The 21,531-nt window shown below is 35.4% G+C and overlaps 1 protein-coding gene across 2 annotated transcripts in view; it reads left to right on the top strand.

The window, feature by feature from the left end:
- Positions 1-21,531, top strand: part of APC7 (anaphase-promoting complex subunit 7) — a 238,375-nt gene that overhangs the window by 168,515 nt on the left and 48,329 nt on the right. For both annotated transcript variants that reach the window (XM_090406349.1, XM_090406348.1), the window contains one exon: positions 10,498-10,610. In XM_090406349.1, coding sequence (XP_090262475.1) covers positions 10,498-10,610 — 113 coding nt within the window. The remainder of the gene's footprint in view (positions 1-10,497; positions 10,611-21,531) is intronic.

The raw sequence follows: 21,531 nt of genomic DNA, 5'->3' as shown, positions 1-21,531 counted from the left end.
TAAAAAAAAATCTCAAAGATATTATGAAGACAAGATATAAAGGTGGCATTCTTTTCTTTAAACATGATTTTGTCTCCTTCATCCATTAAATTCTTGTAGAAAGGCTTATACGCTGGTTAAACATGATAACTAAATACTTAAGGAATTGACAGCGTACACTAGAAATATAATTCTTTCTTTTAGGGTTATGTGGTGATCAGCACTCATATTTCTAGATTTAGGGACTCAAAAACACACGTGTTAAACAGATTATTTTATTAATTACAAATAAAATAAAACTTGACGTTTCGACCTCTATATCGAGGTCATCATTGGAAGAATACAACTGTATACAGAACCAAGCTACATGCTCATGCTTTCTAAATCAGTAAACTAAATCTACGTAGTTAACAAATCTTTTTTCTAGCCTGACCTCTAGTGATAGAAAGGAAAAACAAAAATAAATAAATTAAAAAAAAAAAAAAAAAATTATATATATATTATAAATAGATAAATGCAACTACAATAAACTGTTAGAGTCCTCATGTATTAATATTCTGGATAGTTACAAAATGATTTCTTTCAGTTGCAATTGGATGTTCTAAACACTTCACCAAGTCACCAGGTTGTCTTCTTGTAGTGGGAATTTTTCTAATGCTAGTTTAGGATGTTATACAGGTTGTAGATGGGTCCTCCACATTCTTGAAATGGTGAGGCCATCATTTTTGTTGAGATTTGGGTTGTGTTTGAGCATTTCATTTAACAATTTATTTTTGTTTATATTTCTAGTGTACGCTGTCAGTTCCTTAAGTATTTAGTTTTCATCCATTAAAACTTCCAGATTTATTGCTTAAAAATCCTTTGTCCATGTGGAATGTGTATATGGGACAAGCAGCCAGTCAAGATATACATATGTTTGTATCTAAGACATGAAAAAAAAAAAAAAAATCAGGAATGGCTTCACAACAGATATATTCATTCAGTACTAATAGTATATATAAACATATTTACCACTCAAAAATTCCTTGTGTTGAGTGTGCTATGTGTGATAAACAACCAGTCAAGAGATATCTATGTCTGAACATATTTAAGATGTAAATGTAGAGAAGACAACAAAACATATCAGAGATGGCCTGTATTGATTTTTTTTTTAACAGGATTTTGAGGAATCATTAGAAATGTTAAACCCCAATCATGCTACAAAAATCAAGGACACTTATCGAGCATCAGGCTGGACTTTGTTTATCAAAACACTGGCACAGATCTCAGACATATGCATTATAACACTAGACAGTACAATATGTCATGAATCTAGTATATCCAGCATTTTAATCTATTGTAAATGTTCCATAATGCCGATAATATTAGCATGCATGTCATCAACTAGCATTATCAAGTAATTTCATTTCTCTCTTCTGGAGGATCACATTATAATACACACAAAACTAGTAGAGATCTCAAATAATAAATTGTGATTTCAATATCCATCAATCAGTCAGTCAGTCAGTGTTAAATACTTTCATTTCTTATTTTCATAGTGCATTTGTCACTTCAGTTTTTTTTTTTTTTTCCTTGAAATTAAAACTAAGGAGTCTATTGCCATGCAGTAATAAAGACACAATACCACTGACTGGCTTCTCTTTGAACAAACTTTTGTCTTTCTATGATTTTGCCATAGATACATGGCATCATCAGTACTATTTTGACTACTCTAGCATTATATAGAAAATAATCTTTTATAATGTTATTGAGTTAAAACATAAGACATTTTAATACGGAAAGTCTCATTGACTGTGTATTGTTATAGTGACATATCTTTAGCATATCAGCATGTGCTCGGAGAGAATACAGAGTAAAATGTAAGAAAGTAAAGCAGCGTGTAAAAATAACTGGAGCAAAAACAGACATGGCCAGACTTTTATAGAAGGTAAATATCAGAATGGTGGTTAAAATGTTCTGGAGCTATTGAAAAGCTCACAAATGGAGGAAAGAGTATTGTAAAAGGAATTAGAGATGATATGAAGATATTCCATATATCTGGAATGAATACTTTGAAAGATTGCTGAATGAAACAATAAGTAATGGGATAGTTGTAGAGAATAGCCAAGAGGAATGCAGTCATGAGTGCATATCAATACTTGTGGTAGAAAAGTCATCAAAAGATGAGATATGGAAAGGAAGCAGCAGTAGATGATATTCAAACATGAAAACATGCTCAAATGTGGAGGTATAAAGTTGACACTTGCTGTACTGTGTAATTCAGAAGGCCTGGTCAGAAAGTCAAATTCCTGATGATCAGATTAGAGCTCTCATAGTTTCCATTTGTAAAAAGAGAAATAAAACTGAATGTGAGAATTGTAGGATAAGATATATACACAAGGATACTTTAGAATAGGCACTAAGAAGAATTGTGGAAGAGAAAGCTTGTGAACAAGCTGGATTCTTGCCAACTGCAGTTATCAGAATCATATTTTCACTTTAGGATCAAAACTGTATAACTGAGAGGAGACCTCCACATAGCCTTTAAAGAAATGCAGAGATCCGACCAGGGCTTCTGACCTAATGTCCAATCCTCACCTTCTCATGGTGCACCCTGTTAGGTATCTTCCTAGATACTGAACGAACAAGGATGGGCTGGCAATTTGGGATTTAGCCGACCAAGTATTCTTATTAGCTTAAACCACAACATAAAATGATGGTACAACATGACAGAATTTCATGCCGGCTGGAGCATCACCTCGTTAAACAAGGCCCCTGTTGTTTTCGCGGGAACCAGGGCGAACAGTGAAAAGTCAGCTACTGGAACAAAACAAACACACAATCCCAACTCAACATCATCAACAGAGTTCAAGATCATTACTATCAACATAAGAAGCCTAAATGGCAAAGAAATAGAGCTAGCTGAGGAATTGGATAAGTATCAGATCAACATAATAGGGGTGACTGAAACAAAAAAGACAAAAACCGGTGAGATATTTCTGAGCAATAAATACAGAATGATATATTCAGTCAATGACAGTATTCAACATTAAATAAGAGTCTAATCTTTTTGAATGGCAGGCAGTTTCAAGTAGAGTGATGTGGGCAAATATCAGAATGGGGAATTGGACAACAAGACTTCTTTGTGACTATGGTCCCACAGAAGGTTCTATTAAGGTAGAAGTGGAATTTTTTGAGGCTTTTAGAGAAAGCAGCTGACACAATGAAAAAGGAAAAGTTGGTCCTTGTTGGGGATCTAAATAGCAGAGTAGGAAATGATTGTGAGACATACAAAAATATTTTGGGAAAATTTGGAGAAAAGAGCAAAATTAATAATAATGGCAAATAGCTGTTGGATTTCTGCTCAGGACATGGACTGGTTATTACTAACACCATGTTCCAACATAAAAATGTGCACAAATTCACATGGTGAGAAGAGGCAAGGAATAAGAAAAGTCTCATTGACTATGTTATTGTTGATAGTGATGTTTTCTCCCTGGTGCAGGACACCAGAGTGTACAGAGGATTTGAAATTGATCACTATTTAGTATTGAGCAGGATAAAATTGAATTCAATATTGAAAATAATAACATGTAAGAAAGTTTTAAAGCGAATAAAAGTTGAGCAGCTCTCAGATGTGAACTGTAGACTAAAATACACAAAGATTATTGAAGAAAAAATGAAAGAGTTTGAGAACAGGAATCAAACCTTGGAGATTCGGTGTGCAAGCCCTGAAGAAAACACTGATTGATTCAGCCACAGAGGCATGTGGTGAGGTTGTGTGCAAGGATAAAAAAAATCAGAACTTCCTGGTGGACACAGGAAGTTAAAGAGACGGTGAAGGAAAAGAAGAAAGTATATCAAAAGGTCCTGGCAAATAAGTCAGCTTCTGCTCTTAGAGAATACAGAGAAAATGTAAGAAAGCTAAACACTGTGTAAAACTAGCTAACAGAAGTCATGGGAAGACTTTGGTAAGAACATAGAAAATAAATATCAAGGAGGTGGCAAAATATTCTGGAGATTGTTGAAGAAGCTCAAAAATGTAGGAAAGAGTGCTGTAAAAGGAATTAGAGATGATAAAGGTGACGTGAAAACTGGAGAAAAAGGTATCCTTGAAGTATGAAGTAATTACTTTGAAAAATTGCTGAATAAAACAATGAGTGACAGTACAGTGGCAAAAAAATCTCATCAGGCATGCAACCAGGAATACACATCCTTACATGAAATGGAAATGTGGAAAGGCAGCTGGAAAAAATGATATTTAATCTATAAATCTTGAGCATTTCGGGTTTAATATATAAACCCGAAATGCTCAAGTATGGAGGTATAAGTCTCACAGTGGCTGTACTGCATAGTTCAGGAGGCCTGGACAAAGGAACGAATTCCAGATGATTGGAGTAGAGCTCTCATAGTACCCATATATAAAAAGGGAAATAAAACTGAATCTTATTGTTCCTGGTAGATTTATGCCATGATACTTGAGAAACAGTTGAGAAGGATTGTGGAAAGGAAGCTTGCTGAAGAACAAGTAGGATTCAGCCAGATAGAGGCTGTCAGGAACAGATTTTCACTTTTTGACAAATAATTGAGAAGTCATGGGAATATAACATAAATCTGTAACTGGTAATTAGTTTATGGGGTTATAAAAACACTATATAACAGTGCAAAATTAATCTGCTCAGATGATAAGGCCCTAACTACTGAACTAAACCACATCCACAACACTTTCTTAGCCAATGGCTATAACCCCAAAAAAATCCAAAAAAATACTCAACCAGTAAACCACAACCCCCCTCCACAATAAAGATTACACCAAATCTATCACCATCCCCTACATCCAGGGCACCTCTGAGAAAATAACCAATATCCTCAGAAAATATGACCTTACTTCTTGTTACAGACCATATAAATAGTTGGCATACCTTATCCACTCTACCAAAGACCAACCACTTCCCCCACACCTGCCCGGTGTATACCAGGTCCCTTGCAGCTGCAAATTGTCCTACTTTGGCCAAACAGCAGAACAACAAATATCAGGATTTCGGAACACAAAGACTACATCCGGTTTCACCAGTACAGCCGCTCTGGGCTGGCAGACCATGCCTTAGATACCCACCATAGAATTCGTTGGAAGAAAACAAAAATAATACACCGCAGCAAGTTTAAATACGAAAGATTATTCAAGGAATCTTCAGCAGCTCTAAAAAATGTTCCTAACCTCAACAAATTTGGATGCATGAAACTACCCCAAATTTGGGAAACTTACATTTTGAGAACTTCAGCCCAACTGCCAAGTCAACCAAATTATCCCACCAGAGGGCACCATTAGGACTTTAGGAACAATATTAGTTTCTTGCTTTCTTCCTTATTTGCTTTTGTTAGTGCCTGCGTGCACATACCATATCTTTATGTTCCTGAAGATGGCAATGTGACGTTGCAGAAATATAGATGTTATTTATTAAAGTTACCTTTAATTAATGTACTTTATATGCGTTGTTAATTCCGTAAACTAATTACCAGTTATGTATGACCAACGTATAAGCCTTGCTACTAGAACATAGATCTGTATTTGAGTTTTGTAGATCTGGAAAAGGCATATGACATGGTGCCAAGAGAGAAGCTATTCAAAACGCTACAGTTGTATGGTGTCAGTGGTGTTGATATCAGTTTGTATATTTATTCTTATGGCAAAAAGAATACAGAACAGCTACAGGTCAATGTCCAGTCTGGAAAGCCAATCCAAGTCCTCATCCATCACCTTGTGGATGTCCTGAAGGCCACCACCATGAAATTGGAGCTTTGGGAAATTGTTCATAATATGAGTAATTGTCTGAGCCAATGGAGAACAATCATAATAAGGGTGGTCTGTCAGCACCCATTTATGTAGTAGGTACCCACATCTGCCCTGGTTAGTTCTGATCCTGTTGATTGATGACCAAATCTTCCTAGGAAGAGCAAAACCTGGTAGAAGATTCCTGCAGAGCACAGGGATCTTCTACATAGGAAGCAGTTTGTTGGGAGATTGTTGGACCAGTATTCTCTCAATATGTCAGATGTTGATGGTAGGGCAGCTGAAGAGAGTTCGTCCATGAACCAGAAAGGCTTTCTAGATTTTAGGCGAAGACTAGGTGGATTTATGAGAGTCTGGTGCAAGGGCAGGAGTGGGTTGCTTATTGCTTTATTAAATTCTTTAATCGAGGCTTGTCTTCTCCATATGTTTGGAGCAATGTTAGATAGGACAGGCAGCCAGGAGAGAGAGAGAGAGAGGTGCTTCTCACTGTCCCACTAATTGTGCACATGGTAAAGTTTAGCTGGGTGTCTATAATGTTAGTGTGCACTTCTTTCCCAGACAGGGGCACAATATTCTGCTGCAAAGAATGCGAGTGCTAGTGCAGACGACCTTAGGACTTCTGCACCACTACCTCAGGTTGTTCCAGCAAGCCTTGAAATGATATTGTTTCTCGTTTTAATTTTGTTGGACAGGTTTGTGATGTGCCTTCTATAGGTTAGGCTTCTGTCAGGCTCACTCCAAGGTATTTCAGGTGAGGCTCGTGTTCTACCATTTTCCCACAGAAAGAAAGGTTGAGGTGTCGATTTGCCTCTGCATTGTTCAGGTGAAATACTGTGGACGCAGTTTTTGTTGGATTTGGCTTCAAGTACCACTGCTTGAAGCTCAATCTACCTCCTTTGCCAGATTGGCAAAGGAGGTAGATTGATGTAGGATCACTAGGTCATTAGTGTACATATACGTCCTTGAGCTGGTATGTGGTAAGTCTTACATGTAAATGTTTAAAAGTAAAGGGAATAACACAGAGCCCTGTGGGAGACCGTTGTGAAGGAATCTGGGCCTGCTCTTTTTTTCTGCCAATATGGACGCAGATCTTTCTGTTGGAGAGAATGGATTCAAAAAGCTGGAAATTTGCACCTTATAATATTTCCTAGCTTTAGGAGGAGGCCCCTGATCCAGACTGTGTCATAAGCTGATGTTAGGTCAATGAAAGTGGCTCCAGATTTAAGTTTCTTTTGGAAGCCTGCTTCGATTTGTGTTGTCAGAGCCAGGACCTGGTCACAGCAACTTCTTCCTGGCCTGAAACCAGCTTATTCAATCGGGAGTGCTCTTTTGATGAGTGGTGAAATTCTTTCAAAGAGCTTAAAGGTGGAGCAAAGCAAGGAGATAGGTCGTAGATTTTTCACATCATTTGGATCTTTCCTTGGTTTGGCCACGACAATTATTTTGGCTTCCTGCCACAGATTTGGTAGTTTTCCAGTCATATTAATTTCTGAGAAAAGGGCGGCCAGCCATGTTTGGCCTTGTTGACCAAGATGTTTTAGAAACTCAGGGAGGAAACAACCACTCCTGTAGCCTTGCCATTCTTGGTGAGTTTTAAGGCTACCTGTACTCTTCCCGAGATATTGGGTGTACAAGTTCAAGAAGATCGGGGCCTGTCTGATGGAAGATTGCATAGTGATTTTCCTGATAGAGCTGGGACATATCTTGGAGGTTTTCAATAAACGATTAGCAATTTGATCAGGAGTTATCTCTGTTGTTTTGTGTGTTGTTGGTTCTGCTCCACCTAATTTTCTCAGAAGTGACCAGCTTTTCCAACTAGATGTGGTGAAATCGAGTTCATGGATGGTTGAGATCCATCTTTCCTTTCTGTTTTTATCCAGCATCACTGTGAGCTCCTTAACAACAGTTGGGTCTTCGGTCTCTTCATATTTGACTAAAAGTTCCTCAGTTTCTCTACTCCAGAATGGGATGTATTGTTTTCTGTAACCTCTAGGAATAGAGGCTTTGGCTGCAGTTTTGATTAGTTTAACAATATGTCTGTATTGTGGTCACAATACAGACATATTGGTAAGCTTTGATATCTCCTCTTTGTTTACCAATATTCCCTTAACTGATACTTTCTCTCTCTTAGAAAACGTTTTCCCCTCTGACATCTTAGATCTCTTTTCCTTTGCCATCAACTCTGGGTATTTCTCTTGGAATAACAAAATCTACAAGCAGATAGAAGGAACCGCCATGGGTTCCCCCCTCTCACTCCCCCTTGCCAATTTCTATATGGAAGATTTCGAAAAACGAGCCATAGACTCAGCCCCACTCAAACCTTCTATCTGGCTAAGATATGTAGATGATGTGTTCTCCATTTGGCCTCATGGCCCAGACACGTTAGACTCCTTCCTCGGTCATCTCAATAGCCTACATCCAAGAATCCAGTTTACTATGGAAAAGGAAAAGAACAATTGTTTACCCTTCCTAGACACCTTAGTCACGCGCCTGCCCAATGATACACTTGCCTTCACTGTATACAGAAAACCCACACACACACAGGTAGATACATTCACAAACTCTCCCACCACCACCACCCCTCACAACAATATGGCATCATTAAAACCCTTACCAAGAGAGCTCACAATCTTTGTTCCAGTGGAACCGCCCTCGCTACTGAGCTTCACCACATACACAGAACTTTCCTCTCCAATGGCTACAGTGAACACAGTATCAAAAAAATAATCAATTCCTCCCCCATTCCCCGTCCCTCTCGTCAACAAGAATTTAAAAATGCCATCACCATACCCTATATCCGAGGCACTTCGGAAAAAATAGCCAAGATACTAAAAAAGTATAACCTACACACAGCATATAAGCCCTACCGCAAACTTGCTACCCTTATCCGTTCTACGAAAGATCAGCTCCCCCCTCTCTCTCTCTCTGCCTGGAGTTTACAAAGTACTCTGTTCCTGTAAGCTTGCGTACTTTGGACAGACAGGCAGATCAGCATCCATCCGCCTGGAGGAACACAAGTCGTACATCGTTAAACACAACTATGGCCATTCAGGCTTGGCTGACCATGTTTTGGACACCACCCACAGAGTATCATGGAAGAAAACCACCATGCTCCACCACAGCAAATTCAAGAAAGAGAGACTTTTCTTAGAAGCAGCAGCAGCTCTCAGAAACCAACCAAATCTTAACAAATACGGTTGCATTAAGCTTCCGAAGATTTGGGAAACACTCATCACCAGAGGTCCCACCTTACATTTCAGGCCACCTACTACCGCCCTTAGAGGGCGCTCCACCTAGATAGGACTTTAGTGTCACCCATGTAGTTGGGCTTAGTATTGTAAGTTTTTGTGTGCATGTTACATTAATTGTTTTTGTTATCCCCGTAGATGTCCTAGTGACTAGGACAAAATATAGGAGTATTAAATTCTAATTTAATTCTTTCTGAGTGTTGTAAAAAATCCATTAAACCTCCAACATAATGTCCTCACAGCACTTAAGCCTCTACACAAGAACTCTTGATACATCCACGTCAGGATTACTGTGTTCAGGTCTAGTCACCTTAGTTTCTTGGAGATGAAGTGGTGGAGAACATCCAGAGGCAAGTGATCAAGATGATGCGGTGGCCTGTGGAATTCTCCCTACTAGGATATATTTAGGGTTTGTGGTGGCAAAATTTGACTGATAGGCAAAAAAGAGGGGATATGACAGAAACATTTAAGTTACTTAAAGGTTTTATAGGATTGATGTAGGGGAAATGTTTCAGCACTTGGTTAGAGTAGGCTGAACAAGAGGTCATGCCTGGAAGTTGAGTAAGGATGTGAGGATTAGATCTTTTTGCTTGGAGAGGTGAATGAATGGAGTGGGCTGCCAGTTAGCTGTAAGTGCTATGTCTGCTAATTGGTTTAAGAAGAGGTATGATATTGTGTAAACACTTTGGATCTCTCACAATGAGTCCTTGGAATCCATGGAGGTGCCTATATAATAAGTTTTATTGAATGCTATTGTTGATTTTCATTAGTATAGCTCAACTTTCATTTGCCATTTCATCTGAAGGTTAGTTGTCTCATATGGAGATTTGAAGAAGGGGAGGTTTCCTTCTGAAATACATGGATTTTTATCTCTGTAAAACAAAGTATCCATATAACACACATATATACTGAATTCTTGGCATTAGCTGTACAAGTTGTAATTCCAACTAACACCAGTTTGCCATAATGAAGTAAAACGTTATTTATTTCTAAGAAATTCAAATGTTTTGTATTGACATACATTGGTTTCAAAACAATTTAAACAGTACATTTTTTATTGCAAATTACAAATATTAAATGGTATTTTAATGTTATAAAACTAGACAAAGTTATTAGTTGTTGTTTTTTCCAACAATCTATATTTCTAGTAAAAAAATATATATATATATATATATATATAGATAGATAGATAGATATAATGGTTGTATTTGTTACTGTTCTTGGCTTACGTAGAGATCATTATAAGCTATAAAATATCTGTTCTCTGTAATTGAATGATCCAGATGCTGCATGTTTTTTTAGTTTTTGCTCTTGTAAAATTTTCTTTAATTTTCCTTCTCCACACATTTCATTGATCTGAATTGTATTGGACCATCATGTCTTGTATGTCCTTTAATGGTACATATTCTGGAAATATTGATTTTCAATAAATGTTGACCGATTTAATAGTGTCGATGCAAATTTTATACTATGCTTCATTATAATCTTCTGTACTTAAAGGCTAAGGCATTACTTGAAAAGGCCTTAAAACAAGATCCAACCTATTTGAATGCTGTTTACCAGCTTGCAGCCATTTATGAACAAGAAAGGATGTATGAAAAGGGAATAGAATTGTAAGTTATTGTATTGTTTGAGCAATTTATAATCTTTGTAACAGTGCTGAGTCATGATTATGTATCATCACATTAATTTAATACTTCAATTTCATTTCAACTATTTTGCAAAAATCATAATAATTAAAAAAACTTAATGCTCTTTGAGAATTAATATCATTGAAGAAAATTACAATTAATAATTAATTTTCTGGTTATCCAGTTAATTTAGGTTAGTTGGAGAGTTAGTTGAGAAATGGGATAATTAATTAGAGCTTTAAGTTTTATTGTCATTGAAAACTAGGTTTCCTTGAGATTGCTTATTTACAATAACTAGCTTATTATTGTAATTAGATCTGTGGGTATAATATATCTTGTCTCTGTGATAAAAAAATAATAATATGTATATTAATAGCTTTTCACTTGGATAAACATATGTTGGATTTAGGGATACTTTATAACATTAAATCATTAATGGGAACTGAAAACATTTTACAGTAATCCTACAGATAAGAGGTTGCTTGCTGGGCTGAGTTGAAGAAAAAGAAAAGACATGATAATATTGGAGGTGAAGACCTATATAGTGTGCACTCTTTAGGAGATACAAAGAAAAAGAGACTATTCCAAAAGACAGCAATTGAAGAAATTGATGAAGAAGAAGAAAAATTTGTACTTGCCAGTTTGCAGTTGAACTATGAAAGCGCATTGAATGATAGTTATATGTTTTAACAAATTTAGGGGGACAGAGGAAATTACTAATACCAATTCTGATGATTGGTGACTATGAAATATTTGTGGAAAATGCAAATGACAAAAACTGAATATCTATATGAAAGAGTGGAGTAAATTGGTGATATGAGTCATTAACCAACTTAATTGACATCACTGTATGGTCAGGTATTTTTAGGGAACTCCTAGAGACCACTCGTTATAGCGGGTCTACGGAATGAACCATATGAGAACAGGTTGAAGATTTGTGGGTTGCAGAAATTAGTTGATAGGTGGAAAAGGGGAGATATTTTTGAGATCAGGACTGGTGGTGGGAGAACTAGGGAACACCTATGGAAGCTGGGAAAGAGTGTGGTTAGCAGGGGTGTTAGAGCTGGGTTCTTTACTTTTAGAGTGGTAAATGAGTGGAATAAGCTGCCAGAGTCTGTTGTGGATGCTATGACAGTGAGTGAGTTCAAGGCAAGGTATGATAGATACTGTGAGAATGTCATATAGTTGTGTGGACATGATGTTTAGGGCCTCCCTCGATAAGTCTAAGGACTCCCTGGAGTCGCCCATAATAATAATAATGCATGAATCGTATTTCATGGTTGGATGGATGTGTGATTTCCATAGAGTTAATAGATGTTCTCAGCATTAAAAGTAAAAACTTATTTTAATGCTGAGGAGGTAGTATTTGTAATATATTTATGCCAAGAAAGATTATTCGAAGCAGTGAATTTTTTTTTCTTTCACCAAACCTCTTGATTTGGTTGAAGTTTTTCTTATTTTATTTTTTTTTATGACAAATAAGGCTGTTAGTGAGTTTTATTGGCAGAAATTAGCAAGGTTATCAGAACCTTAGGTGAAGGATTACTTGGAGATCAGAATTTGAGGGTTGTAGAAGTTGATATTTTGTGAAAGTTTTGTTGACTTGTGTGTGTGATACAAGGTTTGTCAAAAAAAAAAGTGTACTGTCATCAGCAAAACTAGACTGGATTTGTAGTAAACTGGTAGTCACTGATATGTAGAAAGAAGAGTGTAGATGAAAGAACAAAGCCTTATGGAACCCAAGCATTAGCTGCAAAGTTTGAGAAAGTTGTCAACCCAGTTGTAGAATTCAAAAGATAGACTGTATAATAGCTTATTTACTATTTATTAACTTAAAAGCTAATATTTCAGCATCTTCAGAGCACACAACACAAAGTTTGTTACAAATGCAAAACAACCACAATTCGGTGTAACAGTGGGGCTAGTAAAAGTAATTGCAGCGTGCAACACAAGACTAAAGTCCTAATATGGTGCCATCTAGGTTTTAAAAAAAAAAAAAAAAAAAAAAAAAAAATTCAAAGTTTTGAAATAGTAGTCCTAATGATAGTCTTAGAAAGTTTTAAAAAATGAAATAAAATAAAAGTAATAAATATTAATTTGGTCTTAAGATGACTGTCTCCCAAATCTTTGGTAGATTTATACAGCCATACTTCTTAAGGTTTGGAGTATGTTTTAAGGCTTCTGTGCATTACTTTTATTTCTTTCCAATTGATCCTGTGTGCAGGGGTATCCAAAGCATGGTCTGCCAGACCCGACTTGCCATAGCGAAAGTGTCGGATATATTTTTTGTGTTCGCTGAGGCGGATGTCCACAGTTCTTCCTGTCTGTCCGTAGTAAGCTTGATGGCAAGAACAGGTACTTCATAAACTCCTGGATGTGATAAAGGAGTGCATTTGTCCTTAGGTGAACGGATGAGAGTTGCTAATTTTACATAAGGTTTAAATACTGTGCGTAGTTGGTGTTTGTTAAGCACCCTAGATATCTTTTCAGATGTGCCTTTAATGTATGGGGAAAAAACTCAAACCCTTGCACGTTAAAACACTCAGAATATATGGTGCTCCTAAAATACACAAACAAGATACACCTTTGCGTCCTATTGTAGATAGTATAAACAGTCCTGCATATAAACTAGCTAAACATTTATGCAAATTACTAACCACTTACACAAACAATTCTTCCTCTTTTGTTAAAAATTCTACCCACCTGAAAAGTATTTTAGAAAACCAAACCTTAAATAGTTCAGACCTAATGGTGAGTTTTGATATCACCTCATTATTCACTAATGTACCACTGATTGAAACACTTAACTTACTAAATTCACAATTTCCCCCAGATATATTTCAGCTATTTAAATTCACAGTACAGGCAGGTTATTTTACTTGGAAAGGGAAAATATACAAACAATTAGATGGGACAGCTATGGGTTCGCCCCTTTCTCCCCCCTTAGCCAATTTCTACATGGAACATCTGGAAAAATTACCTATCAACACAGCCACTCTCAAACCTAGTCTTTGGCTATGCTATGTTGATGATGTGTTTGCTATTTGGCCACATGGCCCAGACACATTGAATACATTTTTAGTGCATCTAAATAGCCAGCACCCTAAAATCTACTTTACAATGGAACTAGAAGCCAATGACTGCCTACCCTTCCTGGACACACTGATCACATGTCTTCCAGAAGGTTCCTTATCATTTTCGGTTTATAGAAAACCCACACATACAGGGAGATACTTACACATACAATCACACCATCACCCTTCTCAACAATATGGTATCTTAAAAACACTAACCCATAGAGCTAGAGCAATCTGTTCCAATGACATTGCTTTCACTGCTAAACTTTCTCACCTACGACACCTTCTTAACCAATGGTTATAATCCCCATAAAATAGATAACATACTAAATGCTACCCAGAAATTCCCTCTATCTACCACAGAAGACTACAACAAAACCATCACCATCCCATACATTAAAGGCACATCTGAAAAGATATCTAGGGTGCTTAACAAACACCAACTACGCACAGTATTTAAACCTTATGTAAAATTAGCAACTCTCATCCGTTCACCTAAGGACAAATGCACTCCATTATCACATCCAGGAGTCTATGAAGTGCCCTGTTCTTACCATCAAGCCTACTACGGACAGACAGGAAGAACTGTAGACATCCGCCTCAGTGAACACAAAAAATATATCCGACACTTTCGCTATGGCAAGTCGGGTCTGGCAGACCATGCTTTGGATACCCCTGCACACAGGATCAATTGGAAAGAAATAAAAGTAATGCACAGAAGCTTCTACAAGTCAGTGAGGTTCCTGGAAAAGCCTTAAAACATACTCCAAACCTTAACAAGTATGGATGTATAAATCTACCAAAGATTTGGGAGACAGTCATCTTAAGACCAAATTAATATTTATTACTTTTATTTTATTTCATTTTTTAAAACTTTCTAAGACTATCATTTGGACTACTATTTCAAAACTTTGATTTTTTTTTTTTTTTTTTTTTTTTTTTTTTTTTTTTTAACCTGTATGGCACCATATTAGGACTTTAGTCTTGTGTTGCACACTGCAATTACTTTTACTAGCCCCACTGTTACACCGGATTGCGGTTGTTTTGCATTTGTAACAAACTTTGTGTTGTGTGCTCTGAAGATGCTGGATATAATACCAGCGAAATATTAGCTTTTAATTATAATAAATAGTTATTTTCTTAATCATCTGTGTTCATATCAAACCGTGAAATCTATTACAAAAATGTCTGACGAACACATAAGCCTATCCACGCATGTAGCTTATTTACTAAGACCCTATGACAAATCTGATTGTATGGCCAGGGGCACGCCAGTAGTGTCTGGCGCCTGTGTGCAAAACTTTAGTTGGTGCCCCTATACCCCTCCCCCCAATAGAAAAACACTTTATAAAAACGTATCAGTGAGTAAAAATGAAATATGAAATCATCATCATCATCATCATCATCAGTTGCATCAGTCTTGGGACTGGTAGCTCAGCAGCAGTTTCCTCCATTCCGCTCTGTCATTGGTTTTCTTCTTAACCTCCTGTTAACTCCTCAAACCCGTGCTGTCTTTGACTTGGTCAAGAAAGCTTTTCCTTGGTCTGCCTCTTCTTCTTTTCCCCTCTATTTTGCCTTCGGTTATTCTTTTCACTAGTCCATCATGTCAAAGTATATGGCCAAACCACCTAGCCCTTCTAATTTTGATTGATTTAATTAGAGTTCTTGTTTCGTTTATCTCTCTCAAGACTTGTTGGTTTGATTTTTTTTCTCTCCATTTTATTTTGTTCATGTGGCACCAGCATCACATTTCAAAAGCCTCCAATCTTCTTACATCTTCTCTGCCTAGAATGCAGTTTTCACATCCATACAGTGCAATGCTCCATATCAATGTCTTTACTAATTTTTTTTTCAATTGTAGGTTGAGGTTTCCTCTTAAAATGCTTTTCATATTAGAGAATTGGGCTTTTGCGTTGTTTATTCTTGATCTTATGTCTTCTCTTGTTCTGCCATCTTCTGTTATTAGGCTTCCTAAATATTTAAAGCTTTTCACTTGTTTTATTTGTTCCCTGCTGATGTCTATATGCTCTGTATTGATAAGGATTTTGCCTGTAACAATGATTTTAGTCTTATCTTTGTTGATTTTCATTTTATATTTTTCAAGGTTATTGTTTAGTAATTCTAGCATTGTTTTTAATGTTCTTCTGTTTTCTGCTACAAGGGCTATGTCATCAGCAAATCTTATACACATGACTTGCTCACCATTTATCTTTATGCCACTATTTATTTTATCTTTAGTTTCCTGAATGGCCTTTTCAATATATAAATGAAATAAAAGTGGTGAAAGTATACATCCTTGTCTTACTCCACTCCTTATATTTATTATTTTCTCCTTATCATTGATTTTAATCCATCCATTTTGATTTTTGTAAATTTGATAAATTATTTTCCTATCCCTCAAATCTATGCCGATATTAGTTAGACAATTTAGGAGTATTTGCTGATTTACTTTATCAAACACTTTCTCTAAATCAAGGAAGCAAATGTAAGTATTTTGACTAAGGTCTAATCTTCTCTCTATTATTGTTCTTAAACAGAGTATTGCCTCTCTTGTTCCTTTATTCTTTCTGAATCCAAATTGGTCTTCATCCAATAGACAATCTATTTTTGAATAAATTCTATTTTGAATATTTAGCAGTATTTTGCTGATATGTGGTATTAAAGCTATTGTTCTAAATTGGCTGCATTTGTTTGCATTATTCTTTTTTGGTATTATGGTTGATTTCATAAACTCCTTTGGTATTTCTCCTCTATCATAGCTATTAATTGATAGAGTAAGGTTATTGTCTACACCTGGACTTTTTCCCTTACTCATTTCGGACAGTGCTTTATCAAATTCTTCTCGCATTATTGGGGATCCTAGATTATCTTCATTTTAATTTTCTATGCTGATATCAACATCAAGTTCGTCGCTATTATAGAGATTTTCAAGATAATTCTTCCATTCCATTAATATATCCTCAGATTCTATTAGTAATTTTCCATTTTCATATGTGATGGCATTGTTTTTGCTGTTCTTATTAAATTTGAAAGTCAGGTTTGTTAATTTCTTTATACGCTTTATGTTTTCTTTTTTTAAATAATCCATCTATGTTATTACACTGTTCTTCCAGGTATTCTTTTTTGGCTTGTCTACATTTTCTTGTAATTTGATTTTTAAGATATTTGTATTTGGCCACATCTTCTTCTTTAACAGCATTTTTATATTTTCTTCTTTCATCCATAAGGCCAAGTATGTCATCTGTTATCCAATGTTTTCTTTTTTCTTTTTCTGCATTTTTCAATAATTGATTTGATGAATTTATAATTAACTCTTTAATCATATTCCATTGGTTTTCAATATTATTCTGACTATGTTTTCTGGAATGTTATGATCAGTTCCCTCTTGGTATCCTCTCTTTACTTCTATACTCTTTAATTTTTCAAGGTTCCATCTTATTGGTTTGTATCTTTGGATTGAATACGAAATACAGTATATTAATTATAAGTTTATTGAACAAAAAGCAGAAATTATAAAAAAATATATAAAAAACAATAAACATACAAGAAGGGTACGAAAAAAACAAAAACAAAAATAATTTGGGAAAAAAATAAAGTAATTTATGTTATTTGGCAAGGAAATCATTTGCGAATTGCACCTTATATAGTTTTATGTAAATTAACAGATAAACTTAGTTTTATAAAAACAAAAATATTAAATTTTTTTGATACAATATTAAACTAACTATATTTTATTTGGCAAGAAAATCACTTTGTCATTTGTACTTTGTATAGGTATAAATAAGAAACATAATCTTACAAGTATATAAAATAGGAACATATTAAACATTATTGGGTAAAGAAAATAGGTAAATAAATATTTAATTATATGGCTTACGTATCCAATCACTTGAAATATGACTTTTTCCGCGATAATTATCCCAAAGTGAGTGACACAAGCAAGCTCTGCTGTTGATATTGTCAGAATCCATGCTGGCAGTCAGTTATTATGAGAAAGGTTTCAAGTACCAATGTTGTTTGTTAATAGTTTACTTTAGAAAGAACCGAAGTGAGAGAAATTGGACAGCAGTTTGGATTTAAATACTTCGTAGGAATGAATTGAATGTGGGCTAATTTCCAGAAGATATGGAAAAGGTTCAGAGGACGTTTAAGATATGAGGTGGATTGATCCAGTTATAAATGGTGTGGAAGATGGAAATAATGAGATCTGACAGTATTGGTATCCTGATTAATTTGAAAGCAGTTATGCATAGAAAGTTACTAGTAATGTAAACTTAATCATGCAATACTGTCATGGTATCATGTACATCCCTTGAAGGTATATGTTTTAATGTCTTTGGGGTTAATTAAGGATATTGTATATGTACAAAATAAGTAGTGTCATTATTTTCATTAGAAAAAATGTTATGAAGGCTACACGTATGCGTTTGAGTAATAACTTGCATGACAAGGCTTGTGCTTTTGTTAGCTCTAATATCAATGTTTGACTTTCATAAATTGTACATTCCCAGATGCAAAATATTAATCATCACAGATATCTGCAGTTTAGATAATGTCATCCAAATAACACTTAGTTAGGGATACTGTGTACCATGGATTAATTTTATATCAGAATATACATATATATAATACTAGCGGGCTCTGATGCCTATGGCACCCAATCCCCCTTGTTCCGGACTGGTAGGCCGGTTCTCCTTGAATTTTGAAGACTCGACACTCAAGGTAGCCCCTGAGTTTCAAAATTTTCAAATAACTTGACAAAAATGCTACACAAAAAAAAGTTACAAAAAACGTTACAGCCTACATCCGTGTCCAATTTCAGCTTATCATTTTATAGTATAGAGTAGATAGTGGCTTATTATTTACAGTGATGTAATAATAAATCTTGTTTGTTTTCTTGGAGCTGCAATCAAGGAATAATCTCTAGATCAGTAATGAGCATTTACATGCTACTTGTTTTTAAGAATGAAAACTTTGGCTTTCTCTCATGTTTGCCACATTTTATTGACTTGCCAAGCTGACACATTTTTTATATAGATTTAAATCTGTGATGAATCCTTGGATGTGTCATCTAATAATAATAATAAATTTTAATTCAAATGATCATCATTATCAATTGTCAGGTCAGAAAGATCAGTGTTCTTCATTTCTTTTTTTCGAAATCTGGTCTCTCTATCTTTTCTGTGGTGTTTTAACTCTCTCTCTCTCTCTATGCTCACTGGGCATCTACAGATGCCTTATGGTCACTCTGATGTTTTAACTCCATTTTCATTTTTCTTTTTTATATTTCTTTTTTAGTACTCACTTATGTCTGAATTCATTTTCATTATATGTCCAAACCATTTCAAGTAAGAGTTCATCACCATCAATTTCCTGATATATGCCCCTCAAGGGGTGTTCAGGCTACTATGACAGCATTACATGAATAAGTCTACATTATTAATCCCCAACCACAATTTTACATCAAATTAGTCTATTACTTGTCAGCACTCTAGTATTGTCTTATCTAACATTTCATCCTTCTGAGGTGCACTCACTGAATCAATCCACCTAGACCTTGGTCTTCCACTGAGTCTCTTTCCTTGCCCATTCTGTTTAAGTGGCCGATACCACCTTATATTAGCCTTGCTCATACTTTCTTGAATGCTAACAATGTCGAGTTCCTTCCTAACATCTTCATTTTTAATATAATGCTACCATTGATGCCATCTGTTCATTCTTCTAATTTTTCACAGCTCTCATTATCTGTGGTCCTCTAATCTTTGATCAAGTGCTTTATTTATTACTGAACTCTGATTTGTAACTTAAAACTGGTTTGAACATGGTCTTGTATACTGTTAGTTTAGTGTTTTGGCTAATTTCTCTCTTATTCCATATAAATTTATTCAGCTGACTACCCACCATACCACCTTTGCTTATTCTGTTGTATATTTCCAAATTTAATTTGCCATCTTCACTACACATTGTGCTTAAATAGCTGAAATATTTCACTTGTTCTATAGGAATGCAGCTGAAGTTTTCTATGTTCCTGCATATTTTCATAGTTTTGGTTTCTTTATTGTTCATTTTCATACCAAATTTGTTACAGCTGTTATTCAATTTAGTCAGAGAATCCTGTAGACTTGCACTGGATGTATTTAGGAGTACATCATCATCTGCAAAAAAGCAAAGACCTAAGTTTGATATCTGCAATTCTAATATCAGGTTTAATGTCGCTTTCTTTCATAATGCGATCCATATAGATGATGAATAAGAGCAGAGATAGTGGTTATCCTTGTCTCGCACCTGATTTTACATCAAACCACTTCCTGTATTTCCTTCGGTTCTAGCTGCTGGCTTACAACTTAAATATAGACTATGTATTACTCTGTATAATACTCATAATTGTAGTCTTTTAAGAAGCTTTTCTCTGGACATGTTGTCATATTCCCATGATTTCTCAACTATTTTTGTAAGGTGAAAATCTGATCAGGAAATCCTCAGTTTTCCCTGAATCCAGCTTGTTCATTTCCCATTTTCTCTTCCACAGTTTTTCTGGAACACTTAGTAGAAAATTTTCTCATTCTCAAATTCATGTCTTTCTGTCCTCCCATATTCATTTTTCATGAATTCTGTTACAGTTCAGATTTTATTTTTCTATACTTTCTAAATGTGGCGTTTTCACTCACTTATCACATTCAGCTTTATTCTCTTTTTTTTATAGGTGAACTATGAGAGCTCTACTCCAATCAACTTGAGTTTGACCTTCTGGCTTGGCCCTCTGAATTATGCAGTGTAGCCACTGCAAAACTTTTACTTCTATATTTGAGCATTTCTGGTTGAATGTCATCTAGTCCAGCTGCCCTTCCACGTTTCAAGCTTTTTCTACCTGAAGTATTGATATGGACTTCTGTTTGCATTCCTCTTGTAAATTTTCTGCTATGGTTCTCTCACTACTCATTTCATCTAATAGTCTTTGAAAGTAATTTCTCTAGACACCTTAGGATATCCTTATCTTCAGTTTTTGCATCAACCTTTATCATCTTTCATTCCTTTTACAGTATTCTATCCTCCATTTCTAAGCTTTTTCAATAGCTTCCAGAACATTTTGCTACCTTTCTGATATTTATTTCCTATATTCTTACTAAATCTTTCCATGAAATTTGTTTAGCTACTTTCACATATAGCTTATCTCTCTTACATCTTTCTCTCTTCTTTTAGGACATCTGTTGACTTATTTTTTAGGAACTTTTGGCCTGCTTCTTTAATTTCTTGTGTCCACCAAGGCATTCTTATTTTTCTATCCTTATAGACAACTTTCCCATTGAGACTTCAAGGTTTCATTCTTTCTTCAATAATGGTAATGTAGTTGAATCTACAGTTTATCTGTAAACGCTGCCCAAATTTAATTCTTTTAAAACTTTTATATACTGTTTTTTTCAATTTGATATTTTTATCCTACTTAAAACTAAGTGATGGTCACTTCTAATTTCAAATCCTCTGTATCCTCTTTTTTCCTGAACCAGCATGAAGATATCACTATCAATGACATAGTCCATGAGGCTTTTCCTATGTCTTCTCTCCATGTGAATTTGTGCACATCTTTATATTGGAACATGGTGTTGTTGATGACTAGTTCATATCCCGAGCAGAAATCCAGTAGATAATTACCATTATTATTAGCCTTGTCCTTTTCTCCAAATTTTCCCAGAACATTTCTGTTTGCCTGGTGGAATTCACTTCCTACTCTACTGTTTATATCTTCAACAAGTACCACTTTTTTCATTGTCTTTGTCAGCTGTTTGCTCTAATGACTCTAAAAATTCCTCCACTTCTTCCTTAGAAGA

The sequence above is a fragment of the Typopeltis vanoorti genome, chromosome 16, assembly GCF_054136105.1.
Source record: "Typopeltis vanoorti isolate ZY-2024b chromosome 16, IOZ_Tvanoo_1.0, whole genome shotgun sequence".
In the NCBI taxonomy this organism is placed as follows: Eukaryota; Metazoa; Arthropoda; class Arachnida; order Uropygi; family Thelyphonidae; genus Typopeltis; species Typopeltis vanoorti.
This window is presented reverse-complemented; position numbering and strand designations above follow the sequence as displayed.